Here is a 16,438-nt window from a genome sequence, read left to right as displayed (position 1 = left end):
TTTAGCTAATAGTTTGTTGCCATGGAAACAAAATACAAGCCTTGTGACCCACTTTTCATTATCAGCAGCATTAAATGTGGTTACAGTGTAATGTTGGCATTAAGCACAAAAACAATTGAATAACATTAAAAGCAATCATCTGTCATGTCTGGTTTGCTCCTGATCGTAAAAACCATTCATAATTTTTTTTTTCTTCTTCTTCTGTGCGTTAAGGTGCGTGCTCGGAAATACCACAATCCTGGCGGAGTTTGCTGGCGAGGAGGAAGTGAACCGCTTTTTTGCACAAGGCCAGTCGCTGGGGGCAAACACCACGAGCTGGCAGGCCAACCCGGGAACCAATCAAAACCGAATGGGCGGGGCAGCGCAGTCCCACTCAATTGGCCAGTGGAGCAGCAGCACCGGCGGAGGCAAGGCCAGCGGAGGCGACCTGCTGTGGGGCGGTGTGCCTCAGTACTCCAGCCTGTGGGGTCCGCCCAGTGGAGAGGATGCACGCGTGATTGGGAGCCCCACCCCTATTAACACCCTGCTGCCTGGAGATCTGCTGAGTGGGGAGTCCATGTAGGATGATGCCACAACACACTAACCAACCAACCAACTAACTCACCGCCACCATGTCATGTAAGCCATTGGTGGAGGGTGGGGTGGATTAAGAAAAGAAAAAAAAAATCAATGTGAACAGGAGCAAAACCCAAGCAAATCATGTGGTGATAATCAGTATCAATTTGAACTGTTTGAACTGTGAATTGTAAATCAGAAGGTTGGGGTCATTACCACAGACTGCAGACCCCAGTCCTTTTGTTTTACTTTGGTCCCTTTCTCATTTGGTTTGCCGTTTTTTGTTTTGTTTTTGAGGGAAAACAGCCCTTTTTGTCCTCTTGGTATTTTTTAAAATGCATTATATTAAAAAAAAAAAAAAAAACTGAAGTGAGACACAACACAAAGAAACCTTTTAACTGTTTTATTAGTTTTTCCATAAGTATTCATGGCATTCTGTGGGAGGATTTCTTTTTAGGAGAAGCAATCAAAGCTGCCATCTGAGACTTTCCTTTTCCCTCCTAAAAACAAATAAAAAAAATCATCCCAAAATAAGACTTACAACAACCATTCCCAGCATATCCATGGCCAATGATGTTGTTCAAAGACCTTTACTAGTTATGTTAATGTTTGTTTCTCAGCACTAATATTAGCCTTAAGTGCTCTCTGGCCCAGGTCCTTCCCAAGCCGTCTTTGTTTTTTGTTCTTTTTTTTGTTTTGTAACTGAAGAAAAAGCTGAAATCTTGCACAGTTTCACCTCTGAGCCAGCGAGCGGTACAGGACACAACTGGTGACTGACTTTGTCGCCGGGCAGTAAGAAGGCCTGGCCACGCCACGTGACTGGCACTACCAATCATCTACGTATTATTTTAATTTGTCTTAAAGGGATTGACACAGTTGTTTTTTTGTTGTTTTTGTTTTGTTTCTTTGGTAGGCCTAAATCCAAGCAAAAGTTTTGACACCCATCACAACGAATAAGCTGAGAGAAGATTATTTGTCAGCCTTGCTGCGTTTGTCCATTTCCTTATGAATATGTATGTCCGGTGGCACCTAATCATTGACCTCTGTGAGCCCGGATCCTTCTGGTCACCTTTAAAATCGGAACCCAGTTGCTTTCTGGTGCTTTGTCGAATTTTCTAATGACAGATTTGTTATGAAGCCCAGCGGCCTTTATGGTCGGCCAATTTTCGGAGGAAAAAAACCTCAATTCTACTTTCAAGTGACAGTTACATTGTGCAATATACACCATAGACCTTTCTTCCGTCCACAGTCGATGTCCACCGGAGCTGGTTTGTCTAATATTTTTGTTTTCTTGTTTGTCTTTTATGTTTTGAATGTTGCTGATTTCAGCAAAAAGACTTTGGAACTTCAAAAAAAAAACAAAAAAACCCACCTTACCCCCATTTTTCAAAACTTGGATTCCCTCCAGACCACCAGTCCCCTTGAAACTGTTGGGAAAATTCTGCAAAGAGGAAGAAGCAGCTGTTGAACTGTGTATGCAGCAAATTGTACTAAAAAGTGACACTGGGGTACACAACAATGCACACTTCCTCTCTGCGTGCCACAGCCACACCCAACAGAGACTGAAACCACAGCGGGATTGGATGGTTCTGGGCATCTGGCACAATACCAAATAAGAGGGGTTTCTCCTAATGCAGTAGACCTACGAGTGTTCCTTGCGTTTGGTACTGTACAAACAGAAGAGACTAAGATTTTTTTTTTGAGTTCTAAGGGTTTTATCATAGCACTTATGAAGAGCAAATCGCTTCAACTGCAATCCAATAAATCAAAAAGGAGCAGCAAAAACGATGAAAACAACACAAAAAAAGTACTGCTCTTTTATGTACTGTATCTATTCCATGGAAACGTGTCTGGCGTTGTTCCTCTGGTAGCAGGCTGAAGGGAAACAAAACTGAACTGTACCATTGGACTTTTGGGGGGAAAAAACTTCACTCTTGGTTTTTTCCCCTTCTTTGAACTATATCAACGTGATTATCACTGTTACTCCAAAAATTGTTATCCTTGCTCTCTTTGGAGGCTCTAGACTTTGCAGTGTCAGTGGTCTCTGACACCCGCTGGACAGCCAATCCGGTCAGTCGGTGGTTGAGTCAGAGTGGGGTGAGGTGGGGGAGTGTCCACTGAGTGCCTCTTTGCTGTGGTCCTCTGGATGTCGAGCGGCAGCCCCACAGCGCAGCACTTCCTCCTGGGCTCCACTTGACCGTCTCTCAGTCTGGCGTGAAAAACAGATCCTCCGGGACTGGCCAATCACGGCTCTCTGCCGCACACACGGCATCTCCAACAGGGGCCCACTACCACTCGACCCTGCTGTCATCCTGCCCTCTCCCCCACCTCCCATCTCTCAGTTCTTTGACACAAAGATCACTTTAGCTGGAAGATGTAATAGTCATATTTCTGGAATTTTTGCCAGTGTACTTTGTATTTTTTGGAAAAGATCATTTGACTTTTTTTTTTTTTTCCAGTGTGTTATATTGTTATTTTTATCTACATGCAGTGGTCTACAAAGTACTGGCTGCTGAACTAGCCCTTCACTGTTCATATGCAGAAACACTTTGGTCAGAGGTGCCTCTGTATGTTCATCCTGTGTATTGAATGCAAAATGAGGATCAATACTACAGACCGTTAATGATTGTCTATTTGTTTTTAACTGATCATGCTTTCTTCGTTTGACAGTATTCTGTAGTACTTCCAGGTAGTATCTTGAGATGTGTAAGAAAAAAAAAAAAGGTGTCTCAGACGGGGGATGTGGGTGTTTGCCGCTCCAAGCTGCTCCACCTGCCCGCAGGCTGTCCCCCCTTGCCCTTTGCCTAGCTGCTATGCTATGACCTCCTCTCCTCCTCCACCACAAGAAGACCCAGTAGCCCTCCCCTGACCAAGCACCTACAGGCCCTCATATCTGTTTCTATGCAAAAAGACGAGAGGCTGGGGCCCTTTACAGCACGCCAAAGCTGTCTTGGGAATGAGCACTCCTCCCAGAGCTTGGCATATCCTAACAATTGTCCCCCACGCGCTCCTGTCAGCACTTCAAACTGGCCGCAGTTTCTGTAAAGTCAGGCTCAGCCACCAGAACACTGTCATGTATCTAAAAGTTAGAACACTTTATCAAAAGGTCGGCCTTTCTCTCTGAGCTGAAGACGCTTCTGTCCAGCTTGATCTCAGGGTAGGGGAGTTGATGATACAAAGTATGAGATGCAGCTCTCCGTATCTGTCCTTTCTACTGTGAGAGCAAAGTCTAAAACTTCGAAGGCCATCTGCACGCAGCAGGACGTACAGACCTCATGCCTCGAAACTGAATCCTTATTGTTGGGGGGAAGAGGCTCGCATTGAATCCTCTTCCCAAAAAGATGGCCTCTTGTTATTGTTTGGGGAGACATTATTGCATGTAAAAAGATGCCAATGTATTGTGCCAATATAAATTTGCTGTGTCATACTGTATATTTATAGAGAGCACTTCTGTTCCCTGTTTGGAGGAGCTTTGATGACCTTTGCAGAGGGTGTAGGGGGGGACAGGAGGGATCAAACAAAAGGGCGGCAGCATCACACCCTGAAGCGACTGAGATTTTTTTTTATGCTTTTGTGGGGAATGCCCCAAGCTAAGGAGAAAATCTTTACTCAGTTGGGGGTTCCGGTTTGCTACAGTGCACAGTTGATGATGGGTAATCCCGGGTACATATTTTTTTAAAACCAAAAATGAAATTGCATTTTAACGTCATTTTTATGAAGTTTGACATAAAAATCTTAAAAATGCTAAAAAATCTAAATGGAAAAAAAAGATCTATAATATGTTAAAAGCTCTGCACTTCTAGCTGAAACGTCTCTGGTCATCAGCCTCTGCTACCAACATCTAAAGGAGCAGAGCGGTGGCTGGGGTGCCTTTTTTTTGTGGATGCTGTATTTATCTCGTTTTACGTTTGTGCCCTGCTCAAAGCAGGCCCACTGAACTGTACATTTCCACAGACCCAGGTGGCTTGGGCCCACTGTATCAGCCTCACTCTCTGATTCTGCATCAGCAGGAGCAGAGAGGCACATTTCAAGAGGTACAAAGTCTTAAAAATGAAACAAAAAAAACAAAAAAAAAAGCTTAAAAAATATATATTAAAAAAAAAATAAGAAAACGGGAAAAGGCTACCTTTCAGGACTTTCAGTCCTGCAGCACACAAGCAAAAATCACTATTGCCTGTTTCTGTAACTGCCTTGATCCAAGCTCAGACAGACCCAATAGCCGAGGACCTCCCAGCATCCTGTACTAACTGGAGAACCCTGACAGTGAAGGGGGTTTCCCATGCTGCACCAGCATCGAGAGGCTCTCCTCTCTACAGCTCTGTTCTAGATAGCAGTATATGTATACACTACATATAAATATATATATCTATATATATATATACTGTGAGTACGGTGTGTGGTATCACCTCTTCAGACTTCTTGGATCGTAACCTCTGAAACTTTCATTTTAGTTTGAAAGGTCTTGGTTTAACACAGCTGAAAATGAGCAATATGTATTTTCCCCGCAAATAAGTGAGACAAAGGAAAGAATTTGGGTCGGGTATAAACTGATACTTGACTGATCGAAAGCAAAGTCTTTCTTGTACGGAGTCAGATATGCACGTTCTGGTTTTGATGACATATTACAGTACTATGAAGTGTTTGTACTGTATATGTGTGTTATTTGTTTGTTAATTAGGCTGCCTAAAAGCCCAACCTGAATCACCTGGTTTAATGCATATTTTACCCAGTTGATTAAAAAAAAAAAAAAAAAAGAAATCACAAACATATCAAAACAAAACAAAACATTGAACAGAAATACTTGAATCATTGAACGCCAATAACATAATGTGAAGTCAGTAATTATTATTTTTTTGTTCTTTCCATCTGACAGGTACACTTAGGGGCTTTTAGAGAACACCAGATGTGTATTGCATTAAGTTACAAATACAAAATCTTTGAAAAAAACAAAGTCATCTTAGATGTGTGCTTGAAAGTCAGATGTTTGTATGAATGTGTGCTCAAGAAACTGTGTACAGGGCACGTGGCCTGCTGTTATGTTCCACTCAGTACGTTATATTTTGTGTCTGTTTATATCTTCTTTTTTTCGTTGTTGTTATTGTTGATGATCTGTCAAAAACTATTCTGATAGACGTTGTTATCTTCTAACGTTGCACTGAGTGTCTTCTACCCCTCACTCAGCTAATCGTAGTTAAACGAGTCTAAGTACGGAGGGGCGATGGTGACAATTCATGTGTACATGTTTACTCAAGGACTTTGTTTTTCCATTCTGTAAAAAGTTTATCTACCTTATAGTGGCTTTTATTGTGGAATAATCCAATACAAGGATTATCTTGAGTATTGCACCATTTTGTTCCAATTATATAAAAAAGGAAATAGGAAAAAAAAATTAAAAAAGAAAAATGTGCAAAAAAAAAATGATAAAAGGAAAAAAAAAGAGTAACAAAAAACAAAACAAAGAACTGTGGCCATAGATAGCTGTAGAAGGACTAGTAATCCCGATTTTAACTTCATGGAGAGACGGAAAGGGATAAAGTGTGGGAGGTGAGTTTGTTATAAGACTCATTTCAGAGGTGCCTATCTTTTCTTTTTTTATTTTGCAAAAGCCACCTGTCGTTTACAAAGCATTTCATTTATCGGAGTTCAAGGAAACAGGAATGTTTTTTGGTTTCGTTTTTTGTTTTTAAGGACAAATTTCATCTTCCATCAAATATGGACATGAAAATCTTGCAAAATGAAGATTTATGCTACTTTCAGAACTCTGGGATTGATCAGTGTTGTCATATTTCAATTTTTAATTTCTCTTTTAGTATCGATGGACTATCTCTGTATGTGTTACATGGTGATTTTATGTTTTCTGTAATACTGCAACGCAGTTTACTCACTATCTTGCACACTCATTTAAAAAAAAAAAAAAGATGTGGATTTTGTCTCAGGAAGGCCAGGGTTCCAGATACCAACTCCATCATTTCTAGGTTTGATGTTCGTGTGAAAATAAGCAACTGAGAACTATTAAACTCCAAGAAAGCACTGAAGTTTATGAGTTTAACAGAATATAGAGAGTACCATTGTTTCTTTAAAACAACAAAAAATGTTCGTAGCAAGTCACATATTTACCAAATAAGACTAAGAATCAACTTTGAGAAAAGTGGAGCGCTTTACATGTGAAATTTGAAGTAGAAATTGCTTTACATTTAAACGCGATCAGTGGTTTGATTGTCATTATGACAGTGACAGGAAAATGCATTTGTATGTTTTGACTTTGAGTTTCCATCCTGTAGTTCAGGAGCACGTGCAAGACACTCTTTGTTTGTTTGTTTTAAAATCATCTCTCCTGCCTGTTAACATGTCAGTTCCTGTGACAGGTATTCAATAGCTGAGAGATTTCTTAACATGTAACAGATGGTTTTCAGAGGCATGTTGAAGAGGAGGAATAAAGCTGGTTTTTAATGGATCATGATCTATGCACAAGTGGGAGGGAGGAGTCCAAACCCTGCTGCTGTACTGCGGCGTTTGTCGACTCAGACTCTGGGGTTCAGGGTTTGATGGAGGGTTTTCATTTTTTTGTGTGTGTTTTTTGCTGAAATTTCTTCCACTCCCATCCCACCCATTGTCATCTAATGTTTTAGCAAAATTTTACATTGCGTCGTCATGCTGTGTAATCCTTAACCAATGAGCGCTTATCCTTCTGCTAAAGCACTGTGGGTTGTACTGAGGAAAAAACAAAAAGAAGCCCGTTACTTTTAAGGCTGTCTGTTTTTTTTAAGGGGAGGACGGCGGGTGGGTTGTGGGAGTGGGGGTACTTTGCCTTTGCCTTTCTCTTTACTTTGAAGAAAAAAAAAAAGTGAAATTGTCTGTAACTGAAATACAAAGTTGTGGCTTTTAATGTTGTTCTTTTTTTTCTCCTCATAGAATGTGATTGTTAAAGACATGCACCGAAGAAAAAAAAAATGTTTCCATGGAACTTCTTTCGGACTATATTAATAAACTGCAAATTTTCTTGTCTGTTATTTTGTATCTTGTCCTGTTTTTTTTTGTTTTTGTTTTTTTCTTTGTTTGTATGTTTTTTTTAATAGTAGAAGGGAAAAAAAGCTTTTTGGGGGGCAACTAAAATCAAACTTTTAAAGCTGTTTTTAGCATATTTTACTTGTGATTCCATACGTGCAGATTTTAAGGTCTGGTGAACATTTTTATAATGCTCCAAAGTAACAGCCAAGAGCTATGTTGAAGGTACAATGTGTAAAATCTCAGCACCTTTCGATTGCAGCCAACTGAATTCTGGTTTCTTACCCCTTCCAATTTAATTGCATAATCCTAGTTACAGTGGCTGCTGTAGGGAAAAACACACTGTGGTAGTTTTGGTAGTTTATCTGTTGTAAATGCAGGCTGTTAGTCGGCTGTTTACCTTAGCTGGCAATGCCAGGTGAAATGCGTGAAAACTAATACAAGTCGCAGAAGCTCACTTCTGCTTTTGATGGTATCCTGAACGTTTGTTAGTAAGCGCTGCTGTTGGCTGATATTAGTGAAACTTTCTTTGAAGTGGATCTAACATTGGACATTCCATTCAGTTCAGTTAAATTCAATTTTATTTATGTAGCACCAATAACAATAACTTAAAACCAGCTGTTTTAAGTTATTGTCTAGCCCACTTGTCAGCTGTCCAGAGGTGGAAGGGTGGCATGTCTCAAAGTAAGTAATAATAATGTTTAGGCATCTTTTGATGTGTTACAGCTCTGATGATGAGGATGAAAATAAGCATGTACAATTCTTAAATGATCATACATAGTTTGAAAGCAGTTTAATTCCCCCCCCCCCCCCCCCCCCCAAAGAAACAAAAAAAAACTTATAAGGTGTACAATAGGTCTGTAAGTGGTCGATCTCTTGCTAGATACATAAAACAAGATCAGGCAAAACGTGTCCGTCTCAGCTGCTGTATTTAAAATAGCAGGACAACATAGCAGCTTCCACAGACCGGCGCTCTTTCCTGTGTATTTTAAATGGATTCTTTTTTTTTAGTTTATGAGCACATCAATTTGTTGTAGCACATAATCACACACTAATCATTGTATAGTTATGAGTACATCATTTTTTTTCTATTACATAATCTCAAAAATTACTGTATCTTTAAGATTTTGTTTAATTATTTTTATTTTATTATTATTATGTATTTATTTATTTTACCAATAATCTTAAAACTGCAGAGTTGGCTGTAGCTTACGAGGTAGAGCAGGTCATCTACTAATTGGAGCTTTGGTGGTTGTCTGTTCGCTCTCTGATACATTCATTGGAGTATGGATGTCTGAAAATGTTAGAACTTAGGTGCAGACAAAACATACTTGTATGAATAAGTGAATGAGGCTGTTGTTGTTTAAGGCACTATACAAGAACCAGCCCGTCTTTGCCTTGCATTATAAAACACTTTGAGATAACTGTTGTTGTGGTTTGACACCATATAAATAAACTTGAATTGAATATTCTTTTCTTAGTTAATAATTTGGTTCAGTTCTTGACTGAAAGTCAAAGTGATGTAAAATCCTTCAGAACATTTAATTTATGTACGACTTCACGGAGTGTGATGGGTTAGACAGACTCACCTCCCAGAGGTGAGCGTTGTACATGAAGTGAAACTTAGACCAAAATAACTCATTGTAACTGGAAACAAACACATTCTGGGCACTACAGCCTCACTTCACTTCTCCTGATCTGAGGAAACCACTGACTGTGTCTTTATAGGGCTGTCTGTACACACACAGTTAGTTTAGCTGGTGCCAGTAGCTAAAGCCAGTAAACCTACAATTAAATGACACTCACTAACTGATGACTGCTACGTAACTTAATAGCACCATACAGAGACAAATGTTCATAGCAATGTATTTTTTAAGTGATAAAACAAAAGAAAAAAGCCCACCGCCACCTGATTTAGCCCAACTGCTATTAAAAAAAGAAATCAGGCTTTGGAGTCTCAGAACAAATGTATGATCAAAGGAATAAACAACATTTAAACCTGCAACATAGTAAAAAAAAAAACTGAGACTGCATTTGCTTTAAAATGACTTTAATGCAAACTGCAACACAATGCTCACACAAACAAATCTGGGATAGTAAGTGAAACAGTGGTAGCTACAGTAAACCACAGCAAATAAACACATTTAGAAAACAGTACGATGCAGCATGTAAAAAAAAATGACATATTAACACATGACACAATTGGTGAGAAGTGAGTATTCACCGACCTTGTCCCAACGACGGTAAAATTTCTGATTCGTGTTAGAATTTCCTTTCATCGCAAGTGTCCTCAATCCTATAAACAGTACAGTTGTGTAGATGAAGTTGCAAAACAATCAAAATCAGCACAACTGCCAAAAATTGAGCCACAACAGTTTCTCATTGTTAACAGGTAATTTGCCATGACTGTTTGCATGAACTATATTTATTATATTTAACTATATTGATGACAACACTAACGGTCATGACGGTTTCAAATTAATAAAAGCAAAAATGGCTTATTGTTAGGCAATGATGCTAGTTTTGAATGTTATGCAACTGCTCGGTTTATAAAGCTGGGAAACCTGCGGTCAACTGAGACTGAAGAAATCAGTTGGATGAGTGATGAAACATTTCTCCCATTTCTCCCTGCAACAAGTACAGATTTCTATCTTTTTTTCAGAGCTAGCTGAAATATAATTTTGTGCTGTTCATTTTGCTTTAGGATAAACTGCTTAGTTTTCTGTGTTGTGGTGATGTTTGCAGCCCTCTGTGCTGGACTGGTGCAGGGCTAGGTGTGGTGTTCATTTTAGATGAAACCCCGCCAGATTCAATTCACGTCTGATTATTTTCCATTAACATTTTCTTACTGTTTTCCTTCAAAATGTTACATTGTATTATTGCATGGTTACATTGTAATGCTGGTTCTCTGAGTGAAGAGACTCACTCACATTCCATATGTAGCCGCTTACTTCCACCTATACTGGCTAGTGTACTTACTCAAAGAACCAGTGTTACAATGTAACCATGCATTCTTCATTCCTTCTTCCTGTTATATAACCCAAATGTTCAGTTTAACGTGTAAAAAGGTGACTGAATGTACTACAAGATAAGTTCAGTATATCTTTGTGTTGTCTGTCTTCACAAAACCTAAAAACCTCAGTTAGAGATAACGAGTATTGCAACACTGATTATCTACTTCCTTTGTCAACTCAGGCTTTCTGCTAAGTTGAGTCACCGCACACCAGAACGAAGCCCTTTGACAGATTATTTGGCTCTTTGTCTGCTAAAACGGATCAACTTACCACTATCTACTCCAATCTGAGACAACTGCTAAGTAACTGGAAAGGATATGTATACTGGGATATGTAACGGAGTGCAGAATAAAATTCAGTAATGTACAGAGCATTTAATCACTATGATCACAGCAAAAGCAGCCAAAGTTATTTTATAATAAGGTTAAAAAAAATGTCAGAATGCAAGCTGTCTAGCAATATGCAGGAGATTTAAAAGATATAAGAATTCTGCACACTAACTGGAGTTTAGTGTTTTTGGACACTCGAGTTTATGATGTTGATGAGAGCACCTCTTGAAATTCATAGGGGTTCCCCAGGTGAAGTTTACTTTGTTGGGAAGCTTCTGTTATTTCCCTCTGATGGGCAGGTGCTTGTGTTTGACTGGGAGGTGTTGCCCTACCCATTTCCTCGTAGACATCGGCTTCATGTGACTTCATACTCTGAGATCCTTTGCACTGACAGTCATTGTGAAAGGAGGAGAAAAAAGACAGAATTAACATACACTCACAATTTCCTGTGTTGAAATCAAAATGCATCATTTTCTCTCAATGCAGCATCCTCTGTGGAAATTTAAGAAGAAGTGTTAACCTAACTCAGACATGACTGTAATACCATTTTATTAGCGCTCAAATAACCTGAAATAAACTAGAAGAGGAGGGGGTTTAACTCAAAGGTGCCAACTGGCTGCACAAAGTTTTGAAACCAGTGGGGGTTTCTGTGGTTAGCTGCAGAGGATCTTGATGGCAACAAACAGGCAGTGTAGGTGGAAATACTTGTGACACATTTCCACCTCTTGCCTCGTGTATATATGTATATTCAAAGTGGCACATAAAAAGCTACTCACTTTAGAAATCACCACAAATCCAGTGAAGAGCAGAAGGAGAAAAACCACAGCTGATGACAAAGCGTACACCAGAAAGGAGTAACTGGAGCCACCAAACTGAGCACCTGTAGGCACAAGGTCAAAGCATCCTACGAGGAACCAGACAGAGACGTTCAGAACCTCTGACCCTGTGCTAACATCATACTTATTGCACAGTTGGCACAATTCTTGATTGATACTCCAAATCTCAAAACGACACAAACTCCTTCACAAACACATACGTTACAGATGATTTCTCATTCATTATTGCCACCTGCAAAAATGTAATAACATTAAGAAAAATGGCGAGTGCATCTTTGAACAATTATTGAATGTTTATTTCTTTACAATCCAAAAGGTCTATTGCATTATTTATAATTAGGTTAACTCTCACACATCACTGATACAAAAATCCCTGACTACTGTATACTATTCGAGACAATGAGTCATACATCCCCATTTATATCAGCAGTGTCACCAGACGTATTTGTACAGTTACTTATTTAAGCTGTCTCTCACATACAACACTGGCTCATTTGATGTCATTTACAGACTTTGTTTCGTCAGTTGTCCACATGCCCACAGACTAACTTGTAAAAAGGCAAACAGTGCTGTTGTAATACAGGGGTTATGTTTTAGAGCCTTTAAGTGCTCCGTAGCACCTGATCTAATCAATTAAAAGTTATCCAGGACCCTCTGGGAACTAAAAAGAGGAGAAAGACTGCCTCTTTAGAGTCATCCCTCCCAAGCCAAGCCTTCCTCCATGTTTGGGGAGGCAGGGGAGCATGGCTGAACCCCAGGCACACATCTCTGTCACCTCCATGTCCGCTGACCTCTGTCCTCAGCTCCATCTCCAGAGGGAAAGGCAAACAACGTGAAGTAACAGACAGGGGTACCAACAGTAAGGATTTTTCCTAAACTTTTAAAAAGCTAGGTTCACACTTTAATTCATCTTTTGATATTGTTGCTGTGTGTATGAATCTGGCACCGTGTGTTAATGAGCAAATTTATATTTAATTTCAAATTCTTACGCAAAAAGTTGATAAAAAAACTGCATCTATGAAAAGAGAAGAAACTTGGGCAACTCAAATATTAAAATCAGACCTGAACTTTCAAGATGTTTGAGACACCGTCTTATGCTTTGTACTCCAAGAGACGGGTACTATAACTCAAACTGGCCAAAAAGAAAGTCGATGCTGGTTGTGTGTAGACCAGTCAGAGTGCCCCTGTCGACTGCTGAAATCACTAAAGCATCATTACTGGACACAATGGAAGAAGGTGACCTGGTCTGTTGAATCACGTTTTCATTTACATCACATGGCACTAGGATGAAGTATTAGAAGAAAGCAACATGACAGAGACGATGTGATGCTTTGGGCAATGTTCTGCTGGGAAACCTCAGGTCTTGGCATCCATGAGGATGTTACTTTGACACATGCCACCTGCCTAAGCGGTTTTGCAGACCATGTACAGCTTTTCATGGACATGGACATATTCCCTGGTGGCTATGGCTTCTTTCAAAAGGATAAAGTGCCGTTGCCACAAAGCAAAAACGGTTTAGGAAAGGCTTGATGAGCACAACAACGAAGCTGACGAGTCGACTTGATTTGATGTGCTAGACAAACAAGTCCAATTCCCAATACAACAGCACCACATACTTACTTTGGAAAAGAGTAGAGAGATTTTTGCCTTTATACTCAACAGTTCTGGAAATAAACAAAAAAAACCCTCTAGTTTGAATAAAAAACAAAATTGCACTCACCAGCACCAACAAGGAGGAAGAATTCCATCTTTCCACGTATGCGGTCATCTGCAGAGGAAAGATTTTCCACGACAAACTCGCAGTAGTAGCGATCTGTGTCGCTGGCGTTCAGCTGAGAGATGGTGATATTCACAGAATGAAGGCTCGGGTCTCCCCTGACGCGAATGCGGCTTTTGTCAGCAGAATTTTTAACTGTAAAGTCTTCCTTGGTGTACTTGAACAGCACTTCTTCTTCAACCAGCCAGGATCGTTTGAGTGAGACTCCCAGGGGCGCTGGGTACCTCTGTTCAATCTCACAGGGAAGAACAACGGATTCACCCTCATACTGCTTCAAGAAGTGAATCTCACTGCAAACTTGATGAAAATTTTAAAAAAGGAAAAAAAAAGAAAGGCATCACAAACAGAGAAGAACCACACGTGATTTATTTTTAGCCCGAATATATTTGTAATTTATCTCTGTCTCCTCTCGCTTTTTTATTACTCGTCTGACCAAAGCTAGCTGGGTTCTTAGGCCCTCAGATAGGGTCCTTCTTGTGATTCTACATACAGGGACGAAACTTCACTCCAGAACTTTAGAACAACTTACCACTCACGCTTTGCACCCGTGACTGTGTGGCCTCTTTTGAAAAGTAGCTTAAAACTTTTGTTCAATAGAAATTTGGGTTGTGGTTGTGGTTTGTGAACTTTTGCACAGTTTGTGTGTGTTCATTTCGCTTTCCTGGGTGATTTTTACTGATACCTATGCAAAACACTTTGTAACTGTTCCTCATCTTGAAAAGGACTATATAAATTAACTCTTTGTTTACTTAAAAGCGCATTTTCAAAAAAGTTGGGCTTGTGTAATACCATACAATGGTATACATTCAGTACATACATATAAATAAACAGTAAACAGCAGTGAAAAGTGTATATTCTAACATCATATTATAACAAATGTAAGAGATTATCCATCAGGACTTTTAAAAAGTGGCTTAGCCCAGAAATTATTCAGTGACTTTTCGGTTCAGCCTCACAGAAAAAAGCAAACGATCAAACTGCCAGCCTGAGCTGTGCAAAAAAAAAAAAAAAAAAACTTACCAAAACCAGTCTGTGTGATGACAAAAGCCCACGAGTAAGCCAGGTACTGAATCCCAGACATCTGGTCCACTACCACAAAGCAGTAAATAAGATCTGGAGAGAATTATGAGATTATAGATGGCAGGACTCTTAAATGGACTTAAAAAACTAGATTCATTGAAAATGAAACTATGTGAAACTTCATTAGCCCCACCTTCAAACCTCAAGACACAAACAAAAGGAAGTAAAAACTAACCAAGCGGTTAGTGGAATAGTTCTCCCGGCTTTCTGAGTGTAAAACACAAGTCAAAAAAAAGAAAGAAGAGGAAATTCTTTGGACAGTGGCTGCTTTTTCATCCACTTTCAGTCCAGTACAGATCATTTTCATTGACCACTAATTCTTCTTTTTTAATTTGCTTATTTGTTTGTTAGCAACTCTGACCTACACTATATTGCAGAGTCTTCTCTCAGCTTTCCAATTCATTGTATTCATGTGTTCCAGTTACTCCGAAGGCCACAGGTGTATAAAATGAAGCACCTAGGCATGCAGACTGCTTCTACAAACATTTGTGAAACAATGGGTCACTCTCAGGAACTCGGTGAATTCCAGCTTGGAACAGAATTATAACAAAATGGAAGTGATTGGGAACGACAGCACTGCAGCTATGAACAGTTGTAAAGCCACAGAGTGGGGTAAACGGATCCGAGGCAGAAGTTGCCAACTTTCTGCAGAGTCAGTTGCTACTGGGGCTTGTTTTTCACGAGCTGAGCTCAGCCATAACAAGAGTACTTACAGAGAGCAACCCCTGCACCAAAGGGCAAGCTTTCTCCATGTCCTTTCATGTGATATGTTATACTCGCAGGCCTTGCAATCTTACAAGGCCTTGTTTAATGTTGTGAAATTTGATGACTGATAATATAATGTTTTGACTAATTTTCATTTTTGGTGTAACAACCAAAACTGAATTAGCTCGAGCTTGTACTAATAGCTACCGTCGCACAAAATTTGACAAAGATTTTATTCAAACAGTAGATCGCACACTCTTATAACAGAACCAGCCTCAGCTGTCGACTGGTCTGATAAACCTCATTGTGTGGGACCCCAGCAGCTGTTATAAAGTGGGGTGTTTACTAAAGCACAATGGAAAAAATAAAAAATAAAAATGAGGAAGACATGGGTGCAGTGAGACGAGAGGAGGGGAGAAGACGTTGTTTCCTGTTGTTGCAGCAGCAGAGACGGCCTCAGATACAAACTGAGGTTGTTGCTTCTCCACGTGTGGGCTGACTTGACCACAATTTGAAACTGAGGCCCTTAATATTTCTTAAATATGTGTTATTAGAAGGTAGGACTGTTATCATATATTTAGCAAGAGATTGCCAAACTGTCTCGCACGTCTATTTTTAATCAACTGAAAAGCTTACATCAGACAATATCACAAAATACCCACAACTCTATTGCATTACAAATATAAAACCATGCACAATGTTTGAAAGTTCATGCTTTATTAGAATAGAATAGAATAGAATTCAACTTTATTGTCATTGCACATGTCACAGGTACAAGGCAACAAAATGCCTTGTTTGTAGCCAAACCCACAGAAATGCGGCAACACCAATAAGTCCATGATGTCTTCCTGACAGTCCAAAAAGACTCGTATAGATTGAAATTCTTTGTTTTTACATTCATCAGAGCCCAGCGTGCCCAAATATCAAAGAGAAATTAAAAATGCATGCCATGGAAGAGTTCGGGTCTAAGGAGGTTGAAGAAATAGACTCATGCCACCCACAGAAGATAAAAATCAATTGAAAAGAATTGGAATATTGGAATATTTCAATTCCAAAATGAATGTTATACATTTGTCTATGAGCCTGGGAGTAGGGATGGGAATCTACAAGAATTGGTTCTTCTAGATTAGGCTAGGG

General features: G+C 39.6%; 2 protein-coding genes across 5 annotated transcripts in view; one reads left to right on the top strand and one right to left on the bottom strand.

Moving 5' to 3' along the window:
• tnrc6c2 (trinucleotide repeat containing adaptor 6C2) overlaps positions 1–7,565 on the top strand; it is a 54,418-nt gene extending 46,853 nt beyond the window's left edge. For all 4 annotated transcript variants that reach the window (XM_085277212.1, XM_085277211.1, XM_085277214.1 and 1 more), the window contains one exon: positions 214–7,565. In XM_085277212.1, the coding sequence (XP_085133338.1) occupies positions 214–562 (349 nt within the window). In that variant the 3' untranslated portion in view covers positions 563–7,565. The remainder of the gene's footprint in view (positions 1–213) is intronic.
• A 1,191-nt stretch (positions 7,566–8,756) lies between these two features.
• On the bottom strand, positions 8,757–14,905 carry LOC146572799 (uncharacterized). The gene is made up of 4 exons (XM_085277215.1): positions 14,537–14,905; positions 13,460–13,813; positions 11,680–11,807; positions 8,757–11,290 (listed from the first exon to the last, which is right to left on the bottom strand). Exons 1-4 carry the CDS (start codon positions 14,595–14,597, stop codon positions 11,105–11,107), a joined length of 729 nt encoding a protein of 242 aa, XP_085133341.1. The 5' UTR covers positions 14,598–14,905; the 3' UTR covers positions 8,757–11,104.
• Positions 14,906–16,438: the final 1,533 nt, after the last annotated feature.

The sequence above is a fragment of the Mchenga conophoros genome, linkage group LG6 (genome assembly GCF_057382185.1).
Source record: "Mchenga conophoros isolate Kocher_MC1m ecotype Shallow Benthic linkage group LG6, M_conophoros_male_GT1.1, whole genome shotgun sequence".
Taxonomy (NCBI): domain Eukaryota; kingdom Metazoa; phylum Chordata; class Actinopteri; order Cichliformes; family Cichlidae; genus Mchenga; species Mchenga conophoros.
The sequence above is the reverse complement of the archived record's forward strand: the minus strand, read 5'-3'. Positions and strand labels throughout refer to the sequence as shown.